The following is a 22,274-nucleotide window of genomic DNA, read 5'->3' as shown; positions in this document are numbered from 1 at the left end:
AGATGCCCGAAGCCAGCATCTCAATGGTAAGTACTGGGGGTTAAGGGAAGGGTTATGGTTAGGGGTTAGTGTTAGGCACTAGAGGAGGGCTAGAGTTAGGCACTAAGGAGGGTGGGTTAGGGTTTGGCACTAGGGGTGGTTTGGGATACTGACCGACAGGTGTTGTTATCCTAACCCTTTTTGGGATGCTGGGATAGTGATTCAGAATACTGGGATGCCGAGTGCCAGCATCCCGTACCCAACCAGTATTTTATCTGTGTAGGAAGCAATTATTTTACATATAGATATTTATTTCAGGATGTTGGACAGAAATACCAAAATCATTTGGATATATATATTTTTAAGGTTATATGCAAGTGAATTATTTATTGATTTTTTGAATTATTGTCTGTGAATAAATATTTAATGATATATATATGTGTACCAATTGATGAAAGATCTGCCATCTCACAATCTTATATAATTTTTTTTTAGCACAGTTACATTTTCTTTTTTGTAGTTCTAGTTCTGATTTTATGTGAGCACTTACAAACTCCCATTATGAGACTGCAGCATTAGCAATTATTATTTATAAAATAAGTTGCATAACATAGTGATGTAAGAGATATTGGGTTTTGCCACCCCAATAATTATTAGCACCAGGAGATATTGGTGGCTCATTTGTTACTAAAAGCATAATCAAGTGTAAACTTGAGGCAACTTGCAACTTGGCATAAATCATGCCATTTTTTCTAAAATTTTGCCCTCCAAATTTCCATATGTAATACCAAACTGAGATGGTGAGAAACCAAGCTGCCGACAATGTGAATTGGGTTAAAACCCATACATTGCAGGCTTCTTGGGTGGAACAGCATGTTAAAAATATAATCTACCTTCAAGATAAGGCACTGTTCCTGATTGGTTTTTTATGTGATTTTTTTTCTTTTAATCAAAACAGGAGCATTACTTTTTTTGAGCAATATGACAGCACTTTTTTAAATACATTTATTATAATGGGTAAAATATATAATTTTCAAAAGGAAAACTTATTTTAAAGTTTTTTTAAGAGACAAAACTTTATTAATTGTTGTGGAGGCACAATTAATTTTAACACAAAGAAGAAGAAGGACAGAGGCAAAATGTCATGTGTGGTGCACTTTAATTAAAACGTAACTTTTATTGTCACAGGTTAATACTTTATTAGGAAAGAGGAACAGCGAAAATTGTTTAAAAATTATTCAGTGTGATAAAGAAAGAAAATGTGATTAAAAAAATAGAATGCGACATGTGTGTCTCGACCTACTAAGTTGTAATAATGATTGACTGTTAATGTTTGTGACTGTGTGTCTAATTACTTCAGTGGAACCATGTATTTAAGTATCCAATGTAAGATCACAAGAATGGCACACATACGTCACATATACTTCATTTAGTATCGAACATTTCCAGAATTCAGTCAGATATCTAGTGTTTTAAAAATTATTTCTGAGGAATGTTTAGCATGTAATATAATCATGTGTCTACATAAAGAACCCTTATATAGGCTTGCTAGTTAATTGTCGGTCCACCTAATAGTTTGGCTCACTGTGTATGAACATATAGCAAGATGTTGCTATATTAAATAGCTACTCCTATAGGGAGTTCCTATATGGCCTAATAAATGCCCATTCATCAGGAGGCACAATTCATTCATATATCAGCGTATTGCCATGCCCATATATATTCATACAATTCTATTTTTCACTATCAGATTGAAATCAACATCTGGGAGTAATTATCCTTATATGCCGTTGAATTCAGGGTGTACACAATATTTAATCAGACACTTTCTGCCAGAATATTATATGTAGAAGATGGTTTCTTGATCACATTATTTGAGTGGAATCACTTTTTAATTAAGTTTGTTATTGTTTTTGAACCATCCAGAAAGGAGTTCTCTCCTATTATAGCCAATGCTTCTGGGAAATATGCAGATATAATGCAGTAGTGTCAGCGTCCCTCATAAATCATACACGCAGTTGCCCATAAAGTTTTTCATATCTCATAGTTCCTTCTATTTAGTTATTAGGCTGGTCTCTCACTGAGCGCATGTTAAGACACACTAGATTCACTAATAGTATAACATAATTAACATTAGGTCGGATCACACATGTCACTGCCAACGCAGCGTTTCGCTAACCAGCTTTATCAAGGCAAGCCGAATCACTTGCCTTGATAAAGCTGGTTAGCGAAACGCTGCGTTGGCAGCGACATGTGTGATCCGACCTAATGTTAATTATGTTATACTATTAGTGAGTCTAGTGTGTCTTAACATGCGCTCAGTGAGAGACCAGCCTAATAACTAAATAGAAGGAACTATGAGATATGAAAAACTTTATGGGCAACTGCGTGTATGATTTATGAGGGACGCTGACACTACTGCATTATATCTGCATATTTCCCAGAAGCATTGGCTATAATAGGAGAGAACTCCTTTCTGGATGGTTCAAAAACAATAACAAACTTAATTAAAAAGTGATTCCACTCAAATAATGTGATCAAGAAACCATCTTCTACATATAATATTCTGGCAAAAAGTGTCTGATTAAATATTGTGTACACCCTGAATTCAACGGCATATAAGGATAATTACTCCCAGATGTTGATTTCAATCTGATAGTGAAAAATAGAATTGTATGAATATATATGGGCATGGCAATACGCTGATATATGAATGAATTGTGCCTCCTGATGAATGGGCATTTATTAGCCCATATAGGAACTCCCTATAGGAGTAGCTATTTAATATAGCAACATCTTGCTATATGTTCATACACAGTGAGCCAAACTATTAGGTGGACCGACAATTAACTAGCAAGCCTATATAAGGGTTCTTTATGTAGACACATGATTATATTACATGCTAAACATCCCTCAGAAATAATTTTTAAAACACGAGATATCTGACTGAATTCTGGAAATGTTCGATACTAAATGAAGTATATGTGACGTATGTGTGCCATTCTTGTGATCTTACATTGGATACTTAAATACATGGTTCCACTGAAGTAATTAGACACACAGTCACAAACATTAACAGTCAATCTTTATTACAACTTAGTAGGTCGAGACACACATGTTGCATTCTATTTTTTTAATCACATTTTCTTTCTTTATCACACTGAATAATTTTTAAACAATTTTTGCTGTTCCTCTTTCCTAATAGAGTATTAACCTGTGACAATAAAAGTTACGTTTTAATTAAAGTACACCACACATGACATTTCGCCTCTGTCCTTCTTCTTCTTTGTGTATGATATAAGTGTCAGTGGTAGCACCCCTCAATTAAAGATTTGATTCTCTACATATATATATTATGAGGGTTCTATTTGTGTAAATAACAAATTCTGATTCTTGTGCGACTGTAGATTTCTTTTTGGACAATTATTTTGAAACAATGTTATAAGGCCACAATAATATATTATAATTTTTTATTAAAGATGCACTATTTATGTACATATTTATTTCTCTGGTACCCATAGCCTGCCTGTACTACACTACCTCACCCACCTCAGAGCATCCCAGTGCCAGTCATGCAATAGAGAAAGCATTACAATGACTGCCATACAATAAACAGAGAATTTTTGTGACTGCCATATAATAAGGAGAACATCAGTGACCGGCATACAATACACAAAGCATTGCAGTTGTTACCATACACTTTACAGAGCATTTCAATTACTGCCATATAATGCAGAGAACTTTAGTGACTGCCAAATAATATAATGAATATCACAGCTGCCAGAATTTTGAGGAGAAGGATCTAACAGAGGAGGTAAGGGGTGTGCAGCCTATTTCAGCAGCACAAAACCCTAGGGAAGGGATACGTTTTATATGGCTGTAAGAAAAAATAAATACAACTATTCCCCTTGCTAGTTTAAAGGATAACAATACAAATGTAACTTATTTTAACTTAACATGTTGATCAATGCTTTGCTCAGGCTCCTCAGCTTAATGTTACATAAACAACACTACATGCATGGCCCTGCCTCCCTCTTCCTCCAGGCTAGCCTGACTCCTATTCCTAGCCCACCTGCCTCCTCCCATGCCCATCTGTGTCCTCCTCCCACCCCCAACTCCCCTTTTCTCCTCCTGACTGTTCTGCCTTTTCTTACCAGCCCATCTCCCTCTTCATTTGGCTCACCTGTGTTGTCCCACCAGTCTTGACTCCCTCCTCCTCCCAGTCCACCTGCCTCTTCTCCTAATGCATCTCCATCCTCTGGGTCACCTGCATCATCCACCTGGCTCCACCTACTTATGCTGGCACCCCCCTCCCTCTGTCACACTACCCTCTCCTCTCAGCTGCGCCCCTGGTTGGGCTAAATTTTAAGGTTGGAAAGTAAATCTGCAATCTTTCCATTTCCACATAAGCTTTTTTAACAGGGTTGAGATACTGTAACTAGACAGTTTTATGTTCATAACCAAACTAACAGGCAATGGCTGTTAACTAATCTGTAGCCAGTTGAAAACAGTAGTAATGATATAACAATATGTGCTACTACACATGGTTGCAAAGTATTTGGATGTATTTGAAAACAAGTATATTAAATTGTGTTTTATATTTAGAGAAACTTGTTTGTACCTGTGTGTCTGGAAAAAGCATAACAGACTAGCAAAAAATCATAATTATTGAGAAAAAAAATAACTGTCACATATTAAAACTTTTGAAATAGCGGATAAATTACAGCAATTTCAAAATCATCAATGGTACAAGCTGCAAACAATTTAATCTAGATCAGATAGAATTATCCAAGTTTGTTTCAGCCATAGTATTTTAATCGCAATTCATTACACATATAAAAAGACAAATAAATACACTCACATATAGGATAAACTTTAGCATTTTTGCTTGCTGGATTTAAAGGCAATAATGATAAATACAAAGCCAGGCATGTTTTATATTTAATTTTATTGCCCTTTTAAATCCAGCCCCAAAACCGCAGAAATTGCGGTAGCTCTGAAAAGCACTGCTTAGTAAATTAGTGTATTACAAAGCCAGTGAAATGTATTATTGTTAAGCTTATATATTGGCAGGGAACAACACAACTTTTAAAAAGCATGCATTGGTTTAAATAACCTTTAAAACCCTGTCACAATTTTAGACCAGCACCAAACTGTTGCTATGCCATCCTAGATGTTGATACACTTAAGCAAAAGTGAGCACATGACATATAGATAAACATTACATTACAAAAGTTTTCTAAAAAAAAATGCAAAATGTCAATAGAAATTAGAAAAAACAACCCATATATATATATATATATATATATATATATATATATATATACAGATGTACTGCATAAATATAAACAAGTAGAAATTAAAAAAATTAAAACATGTAGAAATGAATGTAGAAATGAATCAAGCCTAAAAAAATAGATGGAGGCCAATTCCTAAAATATCATGCACTTGAGCAGGGGTTGGCAATGTGTGGTACTCCAGATGATGTGGAATTAAACATCTCAGCATGGTGGGATGTATAGTTCCACAGCAGCTGGCATGTCAAATGTTCTCTCCCCTGAAGTAGAGTACCCTTACAAATTAATTTAGAAAGTAAAACCTGGGTCAGTAGTACATTGGGCAGTGAGAGAGAAGAGACTGCTGCTGCTCAGTGGCAACAGTCTCTCTCCCCAGCCCAGCTAGGCTGCTGAGGATCCATTATGGTTGCTGCCACTGAGCAGCAGCAACTGTCTCCACTCTTTCCCTGCAAGTGTTATGGGGGGTAGGCAATTGCACTGATTGACCCCCTCCCCTGGGTCAGCTCCCTGGCCAAAGCAGTCAAATATCACAGACTTTCCAGCACAGCACCGCAAAAGAAAAATTGGGCAGGGGCTTGGCCATGCCTCCTTGATCTGGCCACACAACACCGCCCTGTATCTGGGCCCATAAATGCTCCTGATTGCCCTATTTATAAGATTGCAAACCTTATTTTAATGTTTTATGAGACTGAGATATATTTCAATACAGCATTTTATTTCCATGGTAACATTTATTTAGTAAAAAGTATGTAAATATATATTTCCAGATTCAAGGTATATATTTCTTATAGTCAAAAATATTATTCCTGTCAACTGCAAATAGGGAACTTCTTGATTTTGGTGCTGGTGGACTAAGGGCCTGATTCATTATTGATCACTATTGCTAAAGCATACGCAGATGGTCAATTGTTGCATACTGCACATGCATATGCATCACAGTGCGTGTGCATGAAGGCACCACTGCGATGGCACTGCGATCACAGAGACCACACAGAGCCATCACAGGATGACTGACAGGCAGTGAGAAATTGGGGGTGATGAAGCGTGGGGTGGTTAAGAAATGTAGGCATGCATAAATTAACCATCGCAATTGCATACGCAGCTTGAGGACTCACTGCATGCAACGCGGTTAGCAATTCCTATGTAAGGCCAGGGCTGCTGTAATTCTGCATGAGGGGCCAATGGTACTAGATGTTACCGATGTTTATGGAGGTTTGTAAGGTATTACGGATGTGAGATAGTTGTAGTGGGAGGTAGTGGGCATCTCTATGCTGCTAGTGCAATGGCATTGCGATAGTATTCATTAGCATATTTACGCAGCAGACCTGAGTGCGATTACGGAGCTGCGAATGCAAGTGTGATCCGTAATGAATCAGACCCTAAGACCATCCAAAACTCAAATGTGTAATGCACTTGTTTCTGCATTGCTACAGAAGAAAATATCAGGGTATTGTGTGGTCCTAAACTTAAAAAAACTAAGAGTTCCTAGTGAGCGAGACCCCAATAAGCTGTGTTAAGGGAACTTGGTTTTGAAAATGGATTGATCAATGGTGAAATTTGCACAATTCCAAGTTTATTGAAAGATAAAACTACAATTGCAAAAACAGTTCCGCCACCAATAAATAAATAATAACATACTGTAAAATTTGCTACCAAACTAAAGTATAGTAAATAAATATATTTCTAGATTACGTACCTTTCAATATATAAAAAAATGCAATATTTTCTAATATATTGGAATGAAATAAAGCATCATAAAGCAGGTATATTGCTTTGCTCTTGACTATGTTCTATATTGATGAAAGCAATTAAAGATAATTTGTAGGTTTGACAAAAAAAGTGCTCTGTGTCATCACATATATAACCTTTAATCTCATGTTGATAGCTAAACAACATAAAGAACCAACATTACATGCAATTACAAAGTGCAAGAAAAAGACTTCTGACAGTGGCATTTGAAATTATACCAATTATCTCGGTCACTCGTTTGTATTATCTACCGCCACATACACATTTTAAAAAGCAGAGCAATAGTTCAGTGTTGTCTTGATAAATGTTTAAACTCTAACTGCGGCTTTAGGGACCAATTAAATGAGTTAACTGATCCTTGTGAGCCCATCCATGAATCCAATTCTCTTTTTCTATTTATTTCTTCAGCTAAAGTAAAGGCGTAATGTGTAAGCACTGTGGAGCTATATAATGACAAATGACTGTGGACTGATAGCAATAATAGGTATTTGTCTCAAATGCTAAGATCTTTGCTGAGCTGCCTATATTTTTCTAGTGACACAAGAATTGTTTGCACATGCATATTTGCACGCTGCCCTGAATTATCATCCTTCATTTACCAGAAATACTGTAGCATGGAAAATTGAATATGAAAAATAGTATACAGAAAGCAATGTTATAAAAACATAAGAAACATAAAAAAAATATTTACTTTATACATATTTTTTTTTTCAATTTAATTGGCAGTTACAAATTATTTATATAGACCTATATTTTATGTAATCCATTGTCTGCAGTGAAATTTATAAAGCTTAGCTAAATTTAACACTTCAAATGTACAGATTTTTAGATTTTATTGTGTAACTATACCATTGATGTTAGAAGGTTACTCTTATGTATTTTGTCTATCATAATATATTTTTGCATACTTATTTGTAACTAACATTTACTTGGGAAAATATATTTTAAATTTGAATGGTAACAGCATTTGAAACTATAGTTTATTTGAAATATAATTCCCTGATTTCTATTTCACACCTTTGTATGCATTTAATAAAGCCACAGATTATGCAATAAGCGTCTTTGTAAATATTTGAAAACCATTATCAGTGACAGCTTCCTGTTGAGAAAGTGAATCTGTGCACATTATTCACAGGACACTTTATACAAATATAAAATCCTAGAGAGCGCCAACATAAAAGCTGGGGACAATCATAATACAATTTATCTTTAAATTCAATGTAGAGTTATATAAAATGTAGCAAAAGTGAGAAATTATTACGGTGTAAATTATAAATATTAAAATTAGGGTTATTGTCAAGGACAAACAGTTCCAAAAATAATCCTCAAAACCTGTACTGTCCTTGGGAATTGGGGATAGTTTTCAATACTGCAGAAAGTAGGCAACATAAAATGTACAATGACAATGGGCATTGCGCCCAGCTACCAAAATGAAAAGAATGCACTACATACTGGTGAGGCAGAAACAATAGCAGGCAAAAATAAATTGTTGTATAATTCGAGAGAACATGATCTTCTACAGGGAGTAGATATGAGCCAAGATAGGAGTAAAATGACCAAGAGAACAGTGATATGCATGATATAGAAACATGCAGGTGTAACTGGAAAACTGGACAAATCCCATATTGTTATACTTACAATATACTAATCTTACACTTCTCTTGTTACTGACTTTTTACAGTATAAATATAATAGTTTAAACTTTTATTAGCATAATTTGCATAACCATACAAAACTGTTGTGATATTTTTATCTCCATTTATTTTTTTCATCAGTAGAAGTGGAATCAAAGGACTAAGGGAACAGTACATGAAAAAATACAGGATAAATATATATCAGAGACCATCAGTCTATAGCCACCTTTGTTGTTTAGAAGTTGTCTTGTGATGTGAACCATAATTGAAACCTATCATTTTATTGTCTGTGGCATCAGAAGTCTAAACTTTAAGAAAAATATGGCAATTTATCATAGATTTGTATTTGTTTTTTATTTGCTTTATCTAAGATGTCTTTAACAAGCAAGACATTGATAGTAGATTCTGAATTTTCTCTATAAAACTTCTTCCCTTAACTTAATTTTTATGTATTTACAGCATGTACATTTTTTACATATGTTGAACTACATGTTGTAGTAAAATGTTAATATATATATATATATATATATATATATGTATATATATATATATATATATATATATATATAGACAAAAGCGACCCTCACTTTTACAGCAGAATTATATTTCACCCCATTGCCCTCCATTAGATCCAAATTTAACTTAATACTATGGCAGCACTCTGGGTAAATTAAAGACATACATGGGAATATTCAATTACCTGCACATTTTTTCATTAAAGCAGGCATGCACATTCATTGACTATCCAATTTAAAAAAATGGCTGTGGTAATTTTTCCAGCAAAAACCTGGGTAACATTTTTTAAAACAAAGCGCAAATCAGCCTGTACCCCAAAAGTATGTAAATTTACAGTAATATATATATATATATATATATATATATATATATATACACAGATAGATTGGTATATGTTACTTACTGTCCCAAATATATTGAGCTTTAAAAATGTTTATAATGGTTGATGTGCACAGTTTTAAAAAAGTAAAAACATTAGAAAAAGTTGATTTGGGGCTAATTTGAAACCACATAATTTTTTTTAAAATAAAGCACTAAAAAAACATGTTTTTTTTAAATAAATACGTTAGTTAAATTTATGGTGCATGAAAAATGAAACAGTTGATCTAATTTGTGCGCACTTTTTTAACCCAGAAATTACATGCAATTGTGCTAAGTAAAAAAATTCTATTGCTTAATTACTCTTTGGGGGAAAGAAGGCGTCCAAGGGGTTCTGAACCCAGTCCTGACATTGGGAAATGTTTGCACCAAATTAAATATGAAAAAATTCATGCTTGCAGGAAAAACCCTTATCACATTTTTTTTTTAAAAATGCCACCAATTGAATATTTCCCACAGTAGGATATCAGTTTAAACTGATGGTTACAATGCTCTTTATTGCATTTTCCTAAGGGTACTCTGAAGAAAATGTAGTAAATAGCATTGAAACATTGGTTTAAACTGGTGTATTGCTGTATGTTTTTAATAAACCATGAGTGCCACCATTGTATGAAGTTTTATATATACAGTATATAAAAGGTTGGTAAGGTAACAAGACCTCTCACGTGTGTAATGTTCTAATTTACAACCAGGCCAGAGCATGTAGACCACTGCTTCCCCTCATGGCCATTAGACTGTGCCTCATATCAGTCATGCTGTCCCAAGATGGCTGGACTGGCAGAAACATGGTCAAACATTGAGGTGCGTAGTGTGATCAGATTTCAGCATCTAAAGGGCACATCAGCAGCTGAAATTCATTGCCAACTTGCTGTAGTATATAGTGATAATGTCATGTAACGAAAACAGATATGGGTTTGGGTTTGGTGCACTGTCTTTGGCAATGACAGGACAGACATTCAAGGTTATCAGCAATCTGGCCGGCCAAGCATATTCTCCACAGATGACAATTTGTTCTGCATTGAAGGTCTAATTCAGGAGGACAGATGCATTTGAATTAGTCATATTGCTGATGAACTGAACATATAAGTGGGTACTGTGCACAACATCATTCATGAGCAACTGGGGTACAGGAAAAAGTGTTCATGCTGGGTACCAAAGCAACTCACACAAGTTCACAAAACCAGTAAGATGGGATTTTCTCTTGTGCATTTGACTCAGTACCATGAGGAGAGAGTGCATTTCCTGCACTTATTGAAACAGAACATTTGACATGGGAGACAAAGCAAGCATCCCTGACATAGAAACGCGCATCATCCCCACCTTTAAAAAGATTCAAAATAACTCCATCAGCAAAGAAGGTCATGGTGACCATGATTTGGGAACAAAATGGTGTATTTTTGTTGATTTCCTCTCCATGGGATATACTGTAAATGCTGCCCACTATTGTGGAACATTGAGCCAGTTGCAGAGGGAAATTCATCGAAAACAACCTGGGTTTCTGTGAATAGGTGTTGTATTATTGCATGATAACACCAGCCACACTCAACCAACTACACGTATGAGGTGTTATGGGGTGACCATTGGGATGTGCTGGATCATTCTCCCTACAGCCTTGACCTGGCACCGAGTGATTTCCATTTCTTTGGACCATCGAAGAAGCACCTGGGTGGAAGATGATTCGTATCCAACAGTGAAGTTCAGCAAGCCATCATGTCCAGGCACTTGACACTGATTTCTTCTATGCAAGGATAGATGTATTGGTGTACCATATGAACAAGTGCTTAGACAAGTATGGAAACTACGGATGGGTCCAGCTAGTTTTTTGCTCATAGCGCGCCATTCAGGCCTCTGTGTCACGCCATGGAATGTTACGTGATGGCTGTACTTTGGCATACCGTGGAAATCTACAGTGAAAGATACTCTATGGCATGTAATACACTGCTTAAGTGCTGGATGGCGATTGCTCCACTGATGCAATTTGTACTACTGAATACAATACTGTTAAATTGGATGGATGTCACATTCACACAGTGTATTTGCATACTGCATGTTCGCACAATCAATCTTTTTAATATCACATAAGCTCTTAGAATGGGATGCAAATCAGTACATATACTGTACATAACTGTACAGTAGTGTAATTGCCATGTTCTTATGATGATATAACTGATACTGTACATTAATGAGACACATGCACAGCTTTCAATGAGATGGGATACATAATTATTCTCTAATGGTGGGGTACTGTGTATATATGTACTAGAATAATATTTTGAAAGGAAGATACATTTTTTTATTATTAAAAACAGCAGTGGGTGGGTGTAGTGCAGACAGATGAGCCCACTATTGACATTGTACACATGTAGCGCCCTGCTAATCACGCTATGCTGTGGCGTACACGGGAGGCTCATAGTACTGTGCATGCCCAGTGGGTCGGGAATCACACACAGTGCATCACAGACTTAGACACTATAGTGATTTCATGACGTTAGAAACTATTAGTGGGTTCTTGGTTATAGTGGGGACTCTGTGTTACAAACTTACTGTGGATTTTAAGACACACACTTGCGGCACTGTTGGCACATCAGCGCTGTGGTGGCTTCCCGTACCAGGGGTTGCACATGGGATATCTGGTGCATGCCCAGTGGAGGTGCTCCATACGCCATGTAGCGCCCTGCTAGTCGTGCTATGCTGTGGCATATGAGGGCTCATAGTACTGCGCATGCCCACTGGGTCGGGAATCACACACAGTGTGAAAAAATAATCCGTACCAAGGCCATATTACTGATTATATGTATACTGTATGAACAAGTTGAATAAATGTATGCAATGAGTTGTCTTGTTACCTTATTTATTGAACCACCCTTGTGTGTGTGTATATATCCATTTTTTTCATTTACTTGCCTCACTAAAATCATCACTGCTGGGCTCCCTTTTGTTGTACATTACTGTTTCATACACCTAAACCTCCCTCCGCAAATGCTTTATAGAATAGTGAAAACTGAATCAAACCAGTCCAGGGGTTCTCAAGATGAGTCCAAACAAACAGACAGACTCCCACCAGGGACTTTATATTATACTATGTATAAATATAGATATACAGTATAAACAGGAGTAAGGTCCACACTCACATGTTCAGTTTATCTTCAATCCACTGGGGTACATAGCTTAGTAAATATGAGCAATAGTCCAAAATCCAAGTACAGTAGAAATTGAAGGAAGCACTCATTAGATTTCCAAAATAACCCAATAACAAGGGGAATATTGCTGGGTTTGTGTGTACCTTGATAAAGGGGCCAGTGAGGACCGAAACATCGGTGGATATGATTTACTAAAGAAAGTCTATTGGATTCTTTTGGAAATTTGGTAAGTGCTTCCTTAAATTTCTACTTTATACTGTATACTATGCTATACATGCTATACTATCTGCTAAAGATGTTTTGTTATTTCATATATTTAAGTAATTACATATAATAAATGTAAAGCATGTTATTACATAATTTTAATATAGAAAACTTACTGTCATAAACCCATCCAATAATCCTGAGTCGGGTTTAGGGGGTGCTTGTAATTTTTCCATAGACCATTTTTCAATTATAGATAATACCTGGGTGTTTTCTATATTCAAGATTCGAAATCCGGTCATGTTGACACCACTATACCTATATGGTTCCACATCCAATGCAAATAGATCCTAAAAGTAAAGTAAATAAATATATTAACCATAATTGCAATAATAAAAAAAAATCATTGTTATATTATGTTTCTTAGCTGCTTTTCAATACTGATGCTATAAGGAAATCCCATGTCACCTTTATACATGTGGTCGGATGCCCATGACAAAGGAGATTCATACCCTGAAGTTTGGTATTTTCAACTATTTCACAATCTTCTTCATTTTCTCTCTTTACACATACTGTATATATGTATATATATATATATATATATATATATATATATATATAAATGTTTGTAGAGGTGCACTCACCAGACTTCAACCACAGGCTCAAATGACAGCATGACAACTTTATTTCATAGAATAATAATCCATTAATCCGACATTTCGGTCCTCTCAGGACCTTTGTCAAGGTACAATCATCAACCACAAATGGCATCATTAAATACCCATATACCCTCCCCCCAAGCAGTATGAAAAAAACCTAAAAAACCAGACACAGAGATTTTTAACATGGACAAACAAACATCTATACATTCATGACCTGCATGTCAGCGGAGTACATTAACTTACATCTCTCCATGGCTTACATCTCTCTGGTGTCCGAACAATAGAACACCATTACCAGCTGATAGCCACGCGCGGCATCACCCATAGCACATGTGCTTTGCGCACAGGACTCACGTCACTCCCCGCGACCAAGGACACGTGACATACATAGAGTGTCCCGTAACCTAGTAACCAGTATAGCAAAAAAGGCCAACCCCTTTAGTAGCTAACCTTAGATAACAGCATTATGTGGCTAAGCACCTAACAAAGTACTAAACCTATTATAGTGCACTTATCACGGGAATCATTCTCTGAACCAGGGCATGCAGGTCTCATTATACAAATAATACAATACGAGGTAAGTATACTTATCAATCACAGATAATCCCTAGAAAGAATAAGAATATAAAAAAAATTAATATAATACACACCAGTGTGGGCGTGCATACAAACCATCCTGTGTGTCTACAAATAACCACACCATTATTTATGGTTTATTATGGGCACCAACTGTTCAGAAGCCAAAATATAATAATAATAAAAAATCAATAAAAACAGTCACGATAGTTTCTAATCTTCCAGGAAGTACCAAAACAATAGAGATTCCAACAGTCCAAGCCTCAACATATCTAGGGAAGCGAAACATATTAAGGCATATAATATACAGATCTGCCCACCTATTTTGTTGCTCATGGCGTGGCGTGAGTCACGCCATGGACTTGTGGCGTGGCGTTCAGGCCTCTGAGTCGCGCCATGGACTTGTGGAATACCGTGGCTATGGCATGTAATACAGTGCTTAACCGCTGGGTGGCGAGTGCTCCACTTTTGTAATTGCATGTAATAGAGTGCTTAACCGCTGGGTGGCGAGTGCTCCACTGTACTGAATGCATTGTATAGAATGCCATAATGTTAAACTTACAGTAAATTGGGTGGATATCACATTCACAGCATTTTCATGTACGCACAACCCATACTGTATTTTTAATGTCGCAAAATATTCATATACAGTATACACTGTAGTACTGTACCGTACGTAACATCTTATAACAGGATGCAAATCACTGCACATACTGTATTATACATACGGTACGGTGCAGTAACTGAATAGTAGAGAAGTTGCCTAAGTTGTTGTCACGGTATAACCGATACTGTAGATTAATGAGATGCATGCACAGCTTTCACTGATATGGGATGCATTACAGTATGACAATTTTTTTACAATTTTTATTAAAAAACAGCAGTGGGAGGAGTGCACAAGGATGAGGCCACTCTCTGTGGTTCACTGTAGCTGTCGTGTGGGCTAGTGGTTAGGTGATCACTTTGGTAGAATTATGGTCCTGGGTTCGATCCCTGGAAAAGAATATACTGTACCGTATATTTTTTTTGTCACTGTCATTGACACTATAGTGAAACTACTGTATGGCGTACAGTACGTACATAACAGCAGAAACTGCTAGTGAATCTACTGTCTAGAATGTGAGACAGGGCTCTGCATCACAAACTGTGCGACCAAAACCGCAAAACGCAAACATGCGACAACGCATATGCGGTCTCAGCCGAGTTCACTATGGCTACTGGCTACGTCCCTTGGACTGTGTCTGAGAGTGGTTTCCGTCTGTGAGACAGCGCTCTGTGTTCAAAGCTGACTGTGCGTTTGAAGCGCAAAATAGCGTTGCATCGCAAACTTATGACATTGGTGATGCTGCTCCAACCTTGCACACTTAGTACAGTAGTAGTGGGATCTGTATGAGAGAGAGCTCTCTGTATTACACAGTAGGCGCTATGGTTGCTGTCAGCCATCTGCAATGGATTACAAATGGAGGGGGGTACAATGGGATCTGGGGCGCCAAGCCATACGCCATGTAGCGCTATGCTACCACTGAGCATGCGCCGTTGGCTGTATTACTGCAGTCAGTACAGTATTGTATGCTGTTGCATTTCCATCTCTGGTGGGTGCATGCCCAGTAGGAGGGTTGCGATGGGATTTCTGGTGCATGCCCAGTGGGCCGAGAGTCATACACAGTGCATCAGGTCCCTTCCCCCAATGCAAGCAAAGAGCCTCACATTGCCATAATAAAGGTAGCTTTGTTAATCCATTTACTGTAAGCAGTCAGCTCTGCCCTAATGTCCTGAGAAATGCTACGAATTGTCACCATTGCCAAGGACACCATCTGCCGTCTGCTAGGGCAACTAGTGTGCCGCTAAGAATGTGCCTGTACTGAATATTCAAAACTGATGGTGCCATACAATTTAGCACCACAGAATAGTGATTTCATAACTGCAGAAACTGCTAGTGAATCTACTGTCTAGAATGTGAGACAGGGCTCTGCATCACAAACTGTGTGACCAAAACTGCAAAACGCAAACATGCGACAACGCATATGCGGTCTCAGCCGAGTTCACTATGGCTACGTCCCTTGGACTGTGTCTGAGAGTGGTTTCCGTCTGTGAGAGAGCGCTCTGTGTTCAAAGCTGACTGTGCGTTTGAAGCGCAAAATAGCGTTGCATCGCAAACTTATGACATTGGTGATGCTGCTCCAACCTTGCACACTAAGTACTGTAGTAGTGGGATCTGTATGAGAGAGAGCTCTCTGTATTACACGGTTGGCGCTATGGTGGCTGTCAGCCATCTGCGATGGATTAGAAATGGAGGGGGGTACAATGGGATCTGTGGCTCCAAGCCATACGCCATGTAGCGCTATGCTATCACTGAGCATGCGCAGTTGGCTGTATTACTGCAGTCGGTACAGTATTGTATTCTGTTGCATTTACATCTCTGGTGGGCGCATGCCCAGTAGGAGGGTTGCGATGGGATTTCTGGCGCATGCCCAGTGGGCCGACAGTCATACACAGTGCTTCAGGTCCCTTCCCCCAAAGCAAGCAAAGAGCCTCACATTACCATAATAAAGGAAGCTTTGTTAATCCATTTACAGTAAGCAGTCAGCTCTGCCCTAGTGTCCTGAAAAATGCTACAAATTGTCACCATTGCCAAGGACACCATCCCCCGTCTGCTAGGACAACTATTGTGCCGCTATGAATGTGTCTGTACTGAATATTAAAAACTGATGGTGCCGTACAATTTAGCACCACAGAATAGTGATTTCATAACTGCAGAAACTGCTAGTGAATCTACTGTCTAGAATGAGAGACAGGGCTGACGGTGCTGTGTATAGCATTACACCACAAACTTGTGACAATGTAGTGATAGTGTAGTGATTTCATGACTTTAGAATCTTTTCAATCCCTCTCTCCCCCTCTATCTTTCTCTTTCTCTCTCTCTCTCCATCTCCTTTGTTTCTCTCTCTCTCTCTCTTTTTCTCTCTTTTTTTCTCTCTTTCTCTCTCTCTTTCTCCCTCTCTCTTTCTTTCTTTCTCTCCCTCCCTCTCCCTCTCTCTCTGTCTCTCCCTCTCTCTCTCCCTCTCTTTCTATCTCTCTTTCTCTCTCCCTCTGTCTTTCTCTCTCGCCCTCTCCCCCTATCTCTCTCTCTTTCTCTCTCTCCCTGTCTCCCTCTGTTTCTCTCTCTCTTTAAACATCTCCAACGTCTTTGGCTGTGTTAGACGCTGATTTGCGCAGCGAGTTTTCAATGCATATACGGTACCGTTTTGTTTTGCTCGGCGGCCATTATAGTTTCAGTGGCAATATTGCTGTGTTTATCGTGCCGCTGCCTCGGTATGCCCCGTCCTTCACACATCCCCGTAGAGGCTTATTTGTGTATGGAGTAACTATCACACACACAACGATCGTTCCCTAGCCTCCCGCTGCCCCTCATAGTCTCCCATGAGTGACCGTTGCCATCTTGTTTTGCTCGGCGGCCATTTTCGTTTCAGTCACAATATTGCTGTGTTTATTGTCCTGTTTGTCTCCTTCATACGGTAGGTGCATATTTGCGTATTTAGGGGCATACTGTATGAAAGCTTGATGTGAGATTAAATTGGGAAATATATATCACTAATTAGCTCAAAACTATCATTTATTAAACACAGCCTGCAAAATGAAATTTACTAGCTGGTTATACTGTACAGTACAGTATATACCGGTGTACACATGTTACGGCTGATGTACAATAAGAATGTAATACCCCCCTGTGTTTAAGATACTGAACATTAAATGATGTACTGTATACTGTACTCAGTCTGTATACTCAGCAACAGTACTGTAACATATTTTTCTTTTGTTCTTTACACAGATTTTGTCGTCAAACATGGCAAAAATCAGCAAAGCCATCAGCAAGATAATTGCAAGCATGAAAAAAGAACACAAAACAACATGACAGATCCATGCCTGGCTGAAAGAGTGTTGTGTCCTTGTTAGTTTACAGACTGTGCGCTATCATGCATTTGAGAGAACGTGGACCAGATATAGATTTCCTTCTAAATGCACATGGTAGGTACTTTACATCAACCTTTTTTATTACAGTATACTGTATGTTGCTAGATTGGTACTGTATTGTGTTCCAATTTCAACACTAACTGTCCAATAATTGCTATATGCTCTGTATGTGTTCTACCGTAGGAGCGTCAAAAAGATTGTGCACAAATTGACTTGTGAGGATGATGAGCGTACAGCTTTACAAATCAAACGTATTCTAAAAGCAGAATGTGACCTGGACATCTCCTGTTCCAGCATCAAACGGATGCGTAAGGAACTGGGATGGACTTTTCTCCCTACAAGGTACTGTACATACTGTAAAATATATATACTGTATACTGTATATTAATAATGCACTGATTTTACATGACAGTAAACTAAAACTTGTTTTTATTCCACAGGATAAATCCCATGATAAGGGATTTTAATAAAGGAAAGAGAGTTGAACAAGCACGACGGTGGATAGATAGTGGAGAGAATTTTAATGACGTCATTTTCACAGATGAAACTTCGGTTTCTCTCGAGAGGTTCTCAAGACTGTCCTTCCGACACTGTGCACATCTCTCACTTAAACCACATCCGAAGCATCCATTAAAAGTCCATGTATGGGGAGGTATATCTCGTTGGGGTGCAGGACCGATCTATATTTTTGAAGGTGCAGTTCAGTAATGTTTGTTCTAAAAATTATTTACAGTCCTGTACAGTGTACGCTTGTTACTGACAATTTCTCATCTTTTTAGGCATCATGGATAAGACCTTCTTCCAAGAAAAAATAGTAGATTGCTGTATGGTGCCATTTGTGAGAAAATGCTTCCCATCAGGACATCGATTATTTCAGGATAATGATCCCAAACATTTGGCTTCAGCAAAATTCATGGAAGAGAGAGGGATAAATTGGGAACGCACACCACCAGAGTGAGTATTGTCCTATAGTACTGTATTAACTGTTTATTGTACCAAAAAGTATGTTCAGTACCAAGCAGTAATTATTCTAGTACACTTTTTACTAAAGTACAGTACTGTGACTGAATATTTTTTTTTTACTTACCTGTAGGTCACCGGACATGAATCCCATTGAAATGGTCAGGGCCCAGTTGAAGAGGTTCATCAGGTCTGATGTGAAACCAACAACTAAACAGGAACTTTTGGATGGGATAATGAAGTTTTGGAGAATAGTATTTACACATGCCCAGTGTAACAATTATATTGATCATCTCCATAGAGTCTTACCAGTTGTCATCGAAAGAAACGGTCAAGCAACTGCTATGTAGCTTATACTGTACTGTATATAATTTGTAATGTGGAGGAGGGGTTTAACTTCCTCTTTTCAGTTTGTGATCCGGACTGCTAAGTACAGTACACTGTGTCCATACTGTATGTACAGTATTGTGGTTGTGCTTTCTGTCCCTACATTATACAGTATTCTCCTAATTTATTTTATAAGCTCTTTGTCTACAATAACTTTCCCTTACTGTACCTTATGTACTGTACTTCATACTTTTCCTCTTTTCCTTACACCTACTTTTACTGTACCCCTGTTCCAAAGCACACATTGGCATCGTCACAGATTGTGCTGCAGCTGCCACTTTCTGCTACTGCGCTTGATGTTGCCGTTTGTAATGCAGATGTTTCAAGTTTTCAGGTTCCTTTAGTTCATATACAGTACAGTAGTAGTGGCTGCTTCAACATCCACATCCATAGTTGCAGACATACAGTACTGTACAGTAGTGGGTTCACCGTGAATTGAGAGACAGGCTTCTACTGTACATCTACTGTATGGTTGGAGCGGTGGTCCCTTCGACATCAGGATAAGGTGAGATTTTTGGTAATGTTAGTGCTCTGTTATCGTATTCAGACAGCTGGTGTTCACCTCCATCTGGGGCACCCAAATACTGTCTTGTTTCATGTATTTTTTTTATCATTATATTATGGGCTGTAGGCCTAGGGACACTGCTTACAGTAGTTCACCACCAGGCTTAATTACAGTATAATACAAATTACTGTAGTTATTAATAAAATTGTTAGTCTGGTTAGTTAGGGCATATATTAATGTGGAGAAGTGGATTAGTGTGACACTGTCAGATCAGGGAAGGGCCCTACACAGCGGATTCTCTCTCCTACAGTACAGGGTGTGTGGGATCAAGCAGGATGAAGAACAAGAGCATCTCCGGTGAGAACCTGTGTGTCTGTCTTTTACTGTCTGTTTGTCTCTGCCTATCCTCCTTTCTTCAGGGCGTACAGTGGACCTTGGACTCTGATGCACGGTAGAGTCTGCACCTGGTATAGGTGAAACTCTGAATCTGAGGCCAAAAGTGCTAGTGATGATTTTAACTTAAAAGCCAACTCTTTTTGTGTAGTCCTCGGTCCAGTAGGGCGTATCGGTCGGCATTGAGGAAGGACTGTTCTCACGTCATCTCTTTCCTCCTACTGTAGGTACTGTACAGTAGTCATGTCCGTGTCCAGCTTGGAACTCCAGGACATGCCAGCGGCAGAAGAAAGAAGCGTGTGACAGTAGAGTGGAAAGCTAAACAAGTTCCCCCCCCTCTGTAAAGCATGTTACTGTAGGTTAAATAAAAATTGTCATTAATTTATACAATTGGTGTTTGTACTGTATGTAATTCAGTCTTTAAGTGCGCCTGAGACCCAACACATGCATCTGTCATTAAAAAGGTACAAAAAGTCAATAACACACAGATGCAGGGGTGTATCATCCTATTTGCCAGGATTTCACTCACCAGGGGCGCGCCGGCCGATGGGGGTTGATGCCCACAGTCATATACTGTACAGTATCCCTGTTGCCCATCACAGTGATTTCACAGCTGCCCGGCACTTACAGTAGAATACAGTACAGTAGACATACAGTACTGTATACACTGAGGGACGTTTTCAATTTAGGGGTGGTCTATTTACTTTTTTTAGCCGATCTGGTATTTTCACTCCAAGGGGGTCTATTTACTGTACTAAGCAGTGTTAGACAGTGAGAAGTGATAAAAAAGTGATAAGGTGTCAGTCAATCTGCTCCTAACTGTCATTTTTCAAACACAGCCTGTGAGATGACAGTTGGGAAAACATTGGTTGGCACTTTTTCACCCATTGGAGCAAAATCATGGGATTGGCTAAAAAAAGTTTCGGAGATTACGTCATTTTGGCAGACGTAAAATTATCGCTGTATTCAATTTGAAAGCTTTTCTGCCTACTGTAGGCGGGAAGTCAATGCAATGTACAGTAAGACAGTATGTTAAAAAGTTTCGCCTACTGTATGAATAGCAGGTGGAAAAATTTGGTGAATTGGGGTGCAATGTTGTGGGAAGCCTTCAACGTTCCCTAAAGGTACTGTAAACTGCGTAACTTTTTTTTAAAAAAAAGTCAGAACACACTAAAAATTCACTTTCATTTTGGGGGGCGGAAGAAAAAAAATTGGGGGGAAAAGTGAAACTTGTAGGGGTAAATTTACAAAGATGGGAGTTCTATTTAAGAAGTTACTGTACTGTATGTTGCCCATAGCATCCAATCAGATTCTACTGTACTTAGCATTTATCTACAATAGCACCTTCTAGAAGATACTGTACAGTAATACCTGGAATCAGATTGGTTGCTATGGGCAACATCACTTAATAGCACTACCATCTTAGTACATTTACCCCCTAATATATAAAATGTACTGAGTTTAGTAAAAAAAAAAAGTGCTAAATGGGTATACAGTAGATCTGGGCATGCGCCTGAGATACGATGACGTACAGTATTGTAGGAAACACTCAAGCCAGGTGCAAACTTGGTATTGCAGGCGGCTGTAGTGTAATGGTAAATAATCAAACCAATACATTACGCTGCCTGTACAACCCTTTTGCGGGTTCAAAGCTTGAAAGGTTACACTTTTTATTTTTTATTAACAAGGTTAGACTTTTTGGTCAAAGTACTGTGGCATAGAAATACAGTACCAGAATTTCTGGATAATGTATTAGTGAAGATTTAAAACAAAATAAAATTACCGTATACAGTATGTACTTTAAAGGTCTCGAACCAGCGGGACAAGAAAATGGTAGATGCAGTAGGGCTAGGCATTAGCCCCCTAGACTACTGCATCTACTGTACTGTAGTTCCTAGAGTCAGGGAATCACTACAATGTCT

General features: G+C 38.1%; 1 protein-coding gene across 1 annotated transcript in view; it reads right to left on the bottom strand.

The window, feature by feature from the left end:
* Positions 1-22,274, bottom strand: part of GRIK2 (glutamate ionotropic receptor kainate type subunit 2) — a 755,896-nt gene that overhangs the window by 328,686 nt on the left and 404,936 nt on the right. The window contains exon 6 of the mRNA XM_088460433.1: positions 13,074-13,247. Coding sequence (XP_088316559.1) covers positions 13,074-13,247 — 174 coding nt within the window. The remainder of the gene's footprint in view (positions 1-13,073; positions 13,248-22,274) is intronic.

This window comes from Taudactylus pleione, unplaced genomic scaffold, assembly GCF_031769625.1.
Source record: "Taudactylus pleione unplaced genomic scaffold, aTauple2 ptg000046l, whole genome shotgun sequence".
Classification (NCBI taxonomy): Eukaryota; Metazoa; Chordata; class Amphibia; order Anura; family Myobatrachidae; genus Taudactylus; species Taudactylus pleione.
Note: the sequence above shows the minus strand (reverse complement) of the source record. Positions and strands in the feature narration are given on the sequence as shown.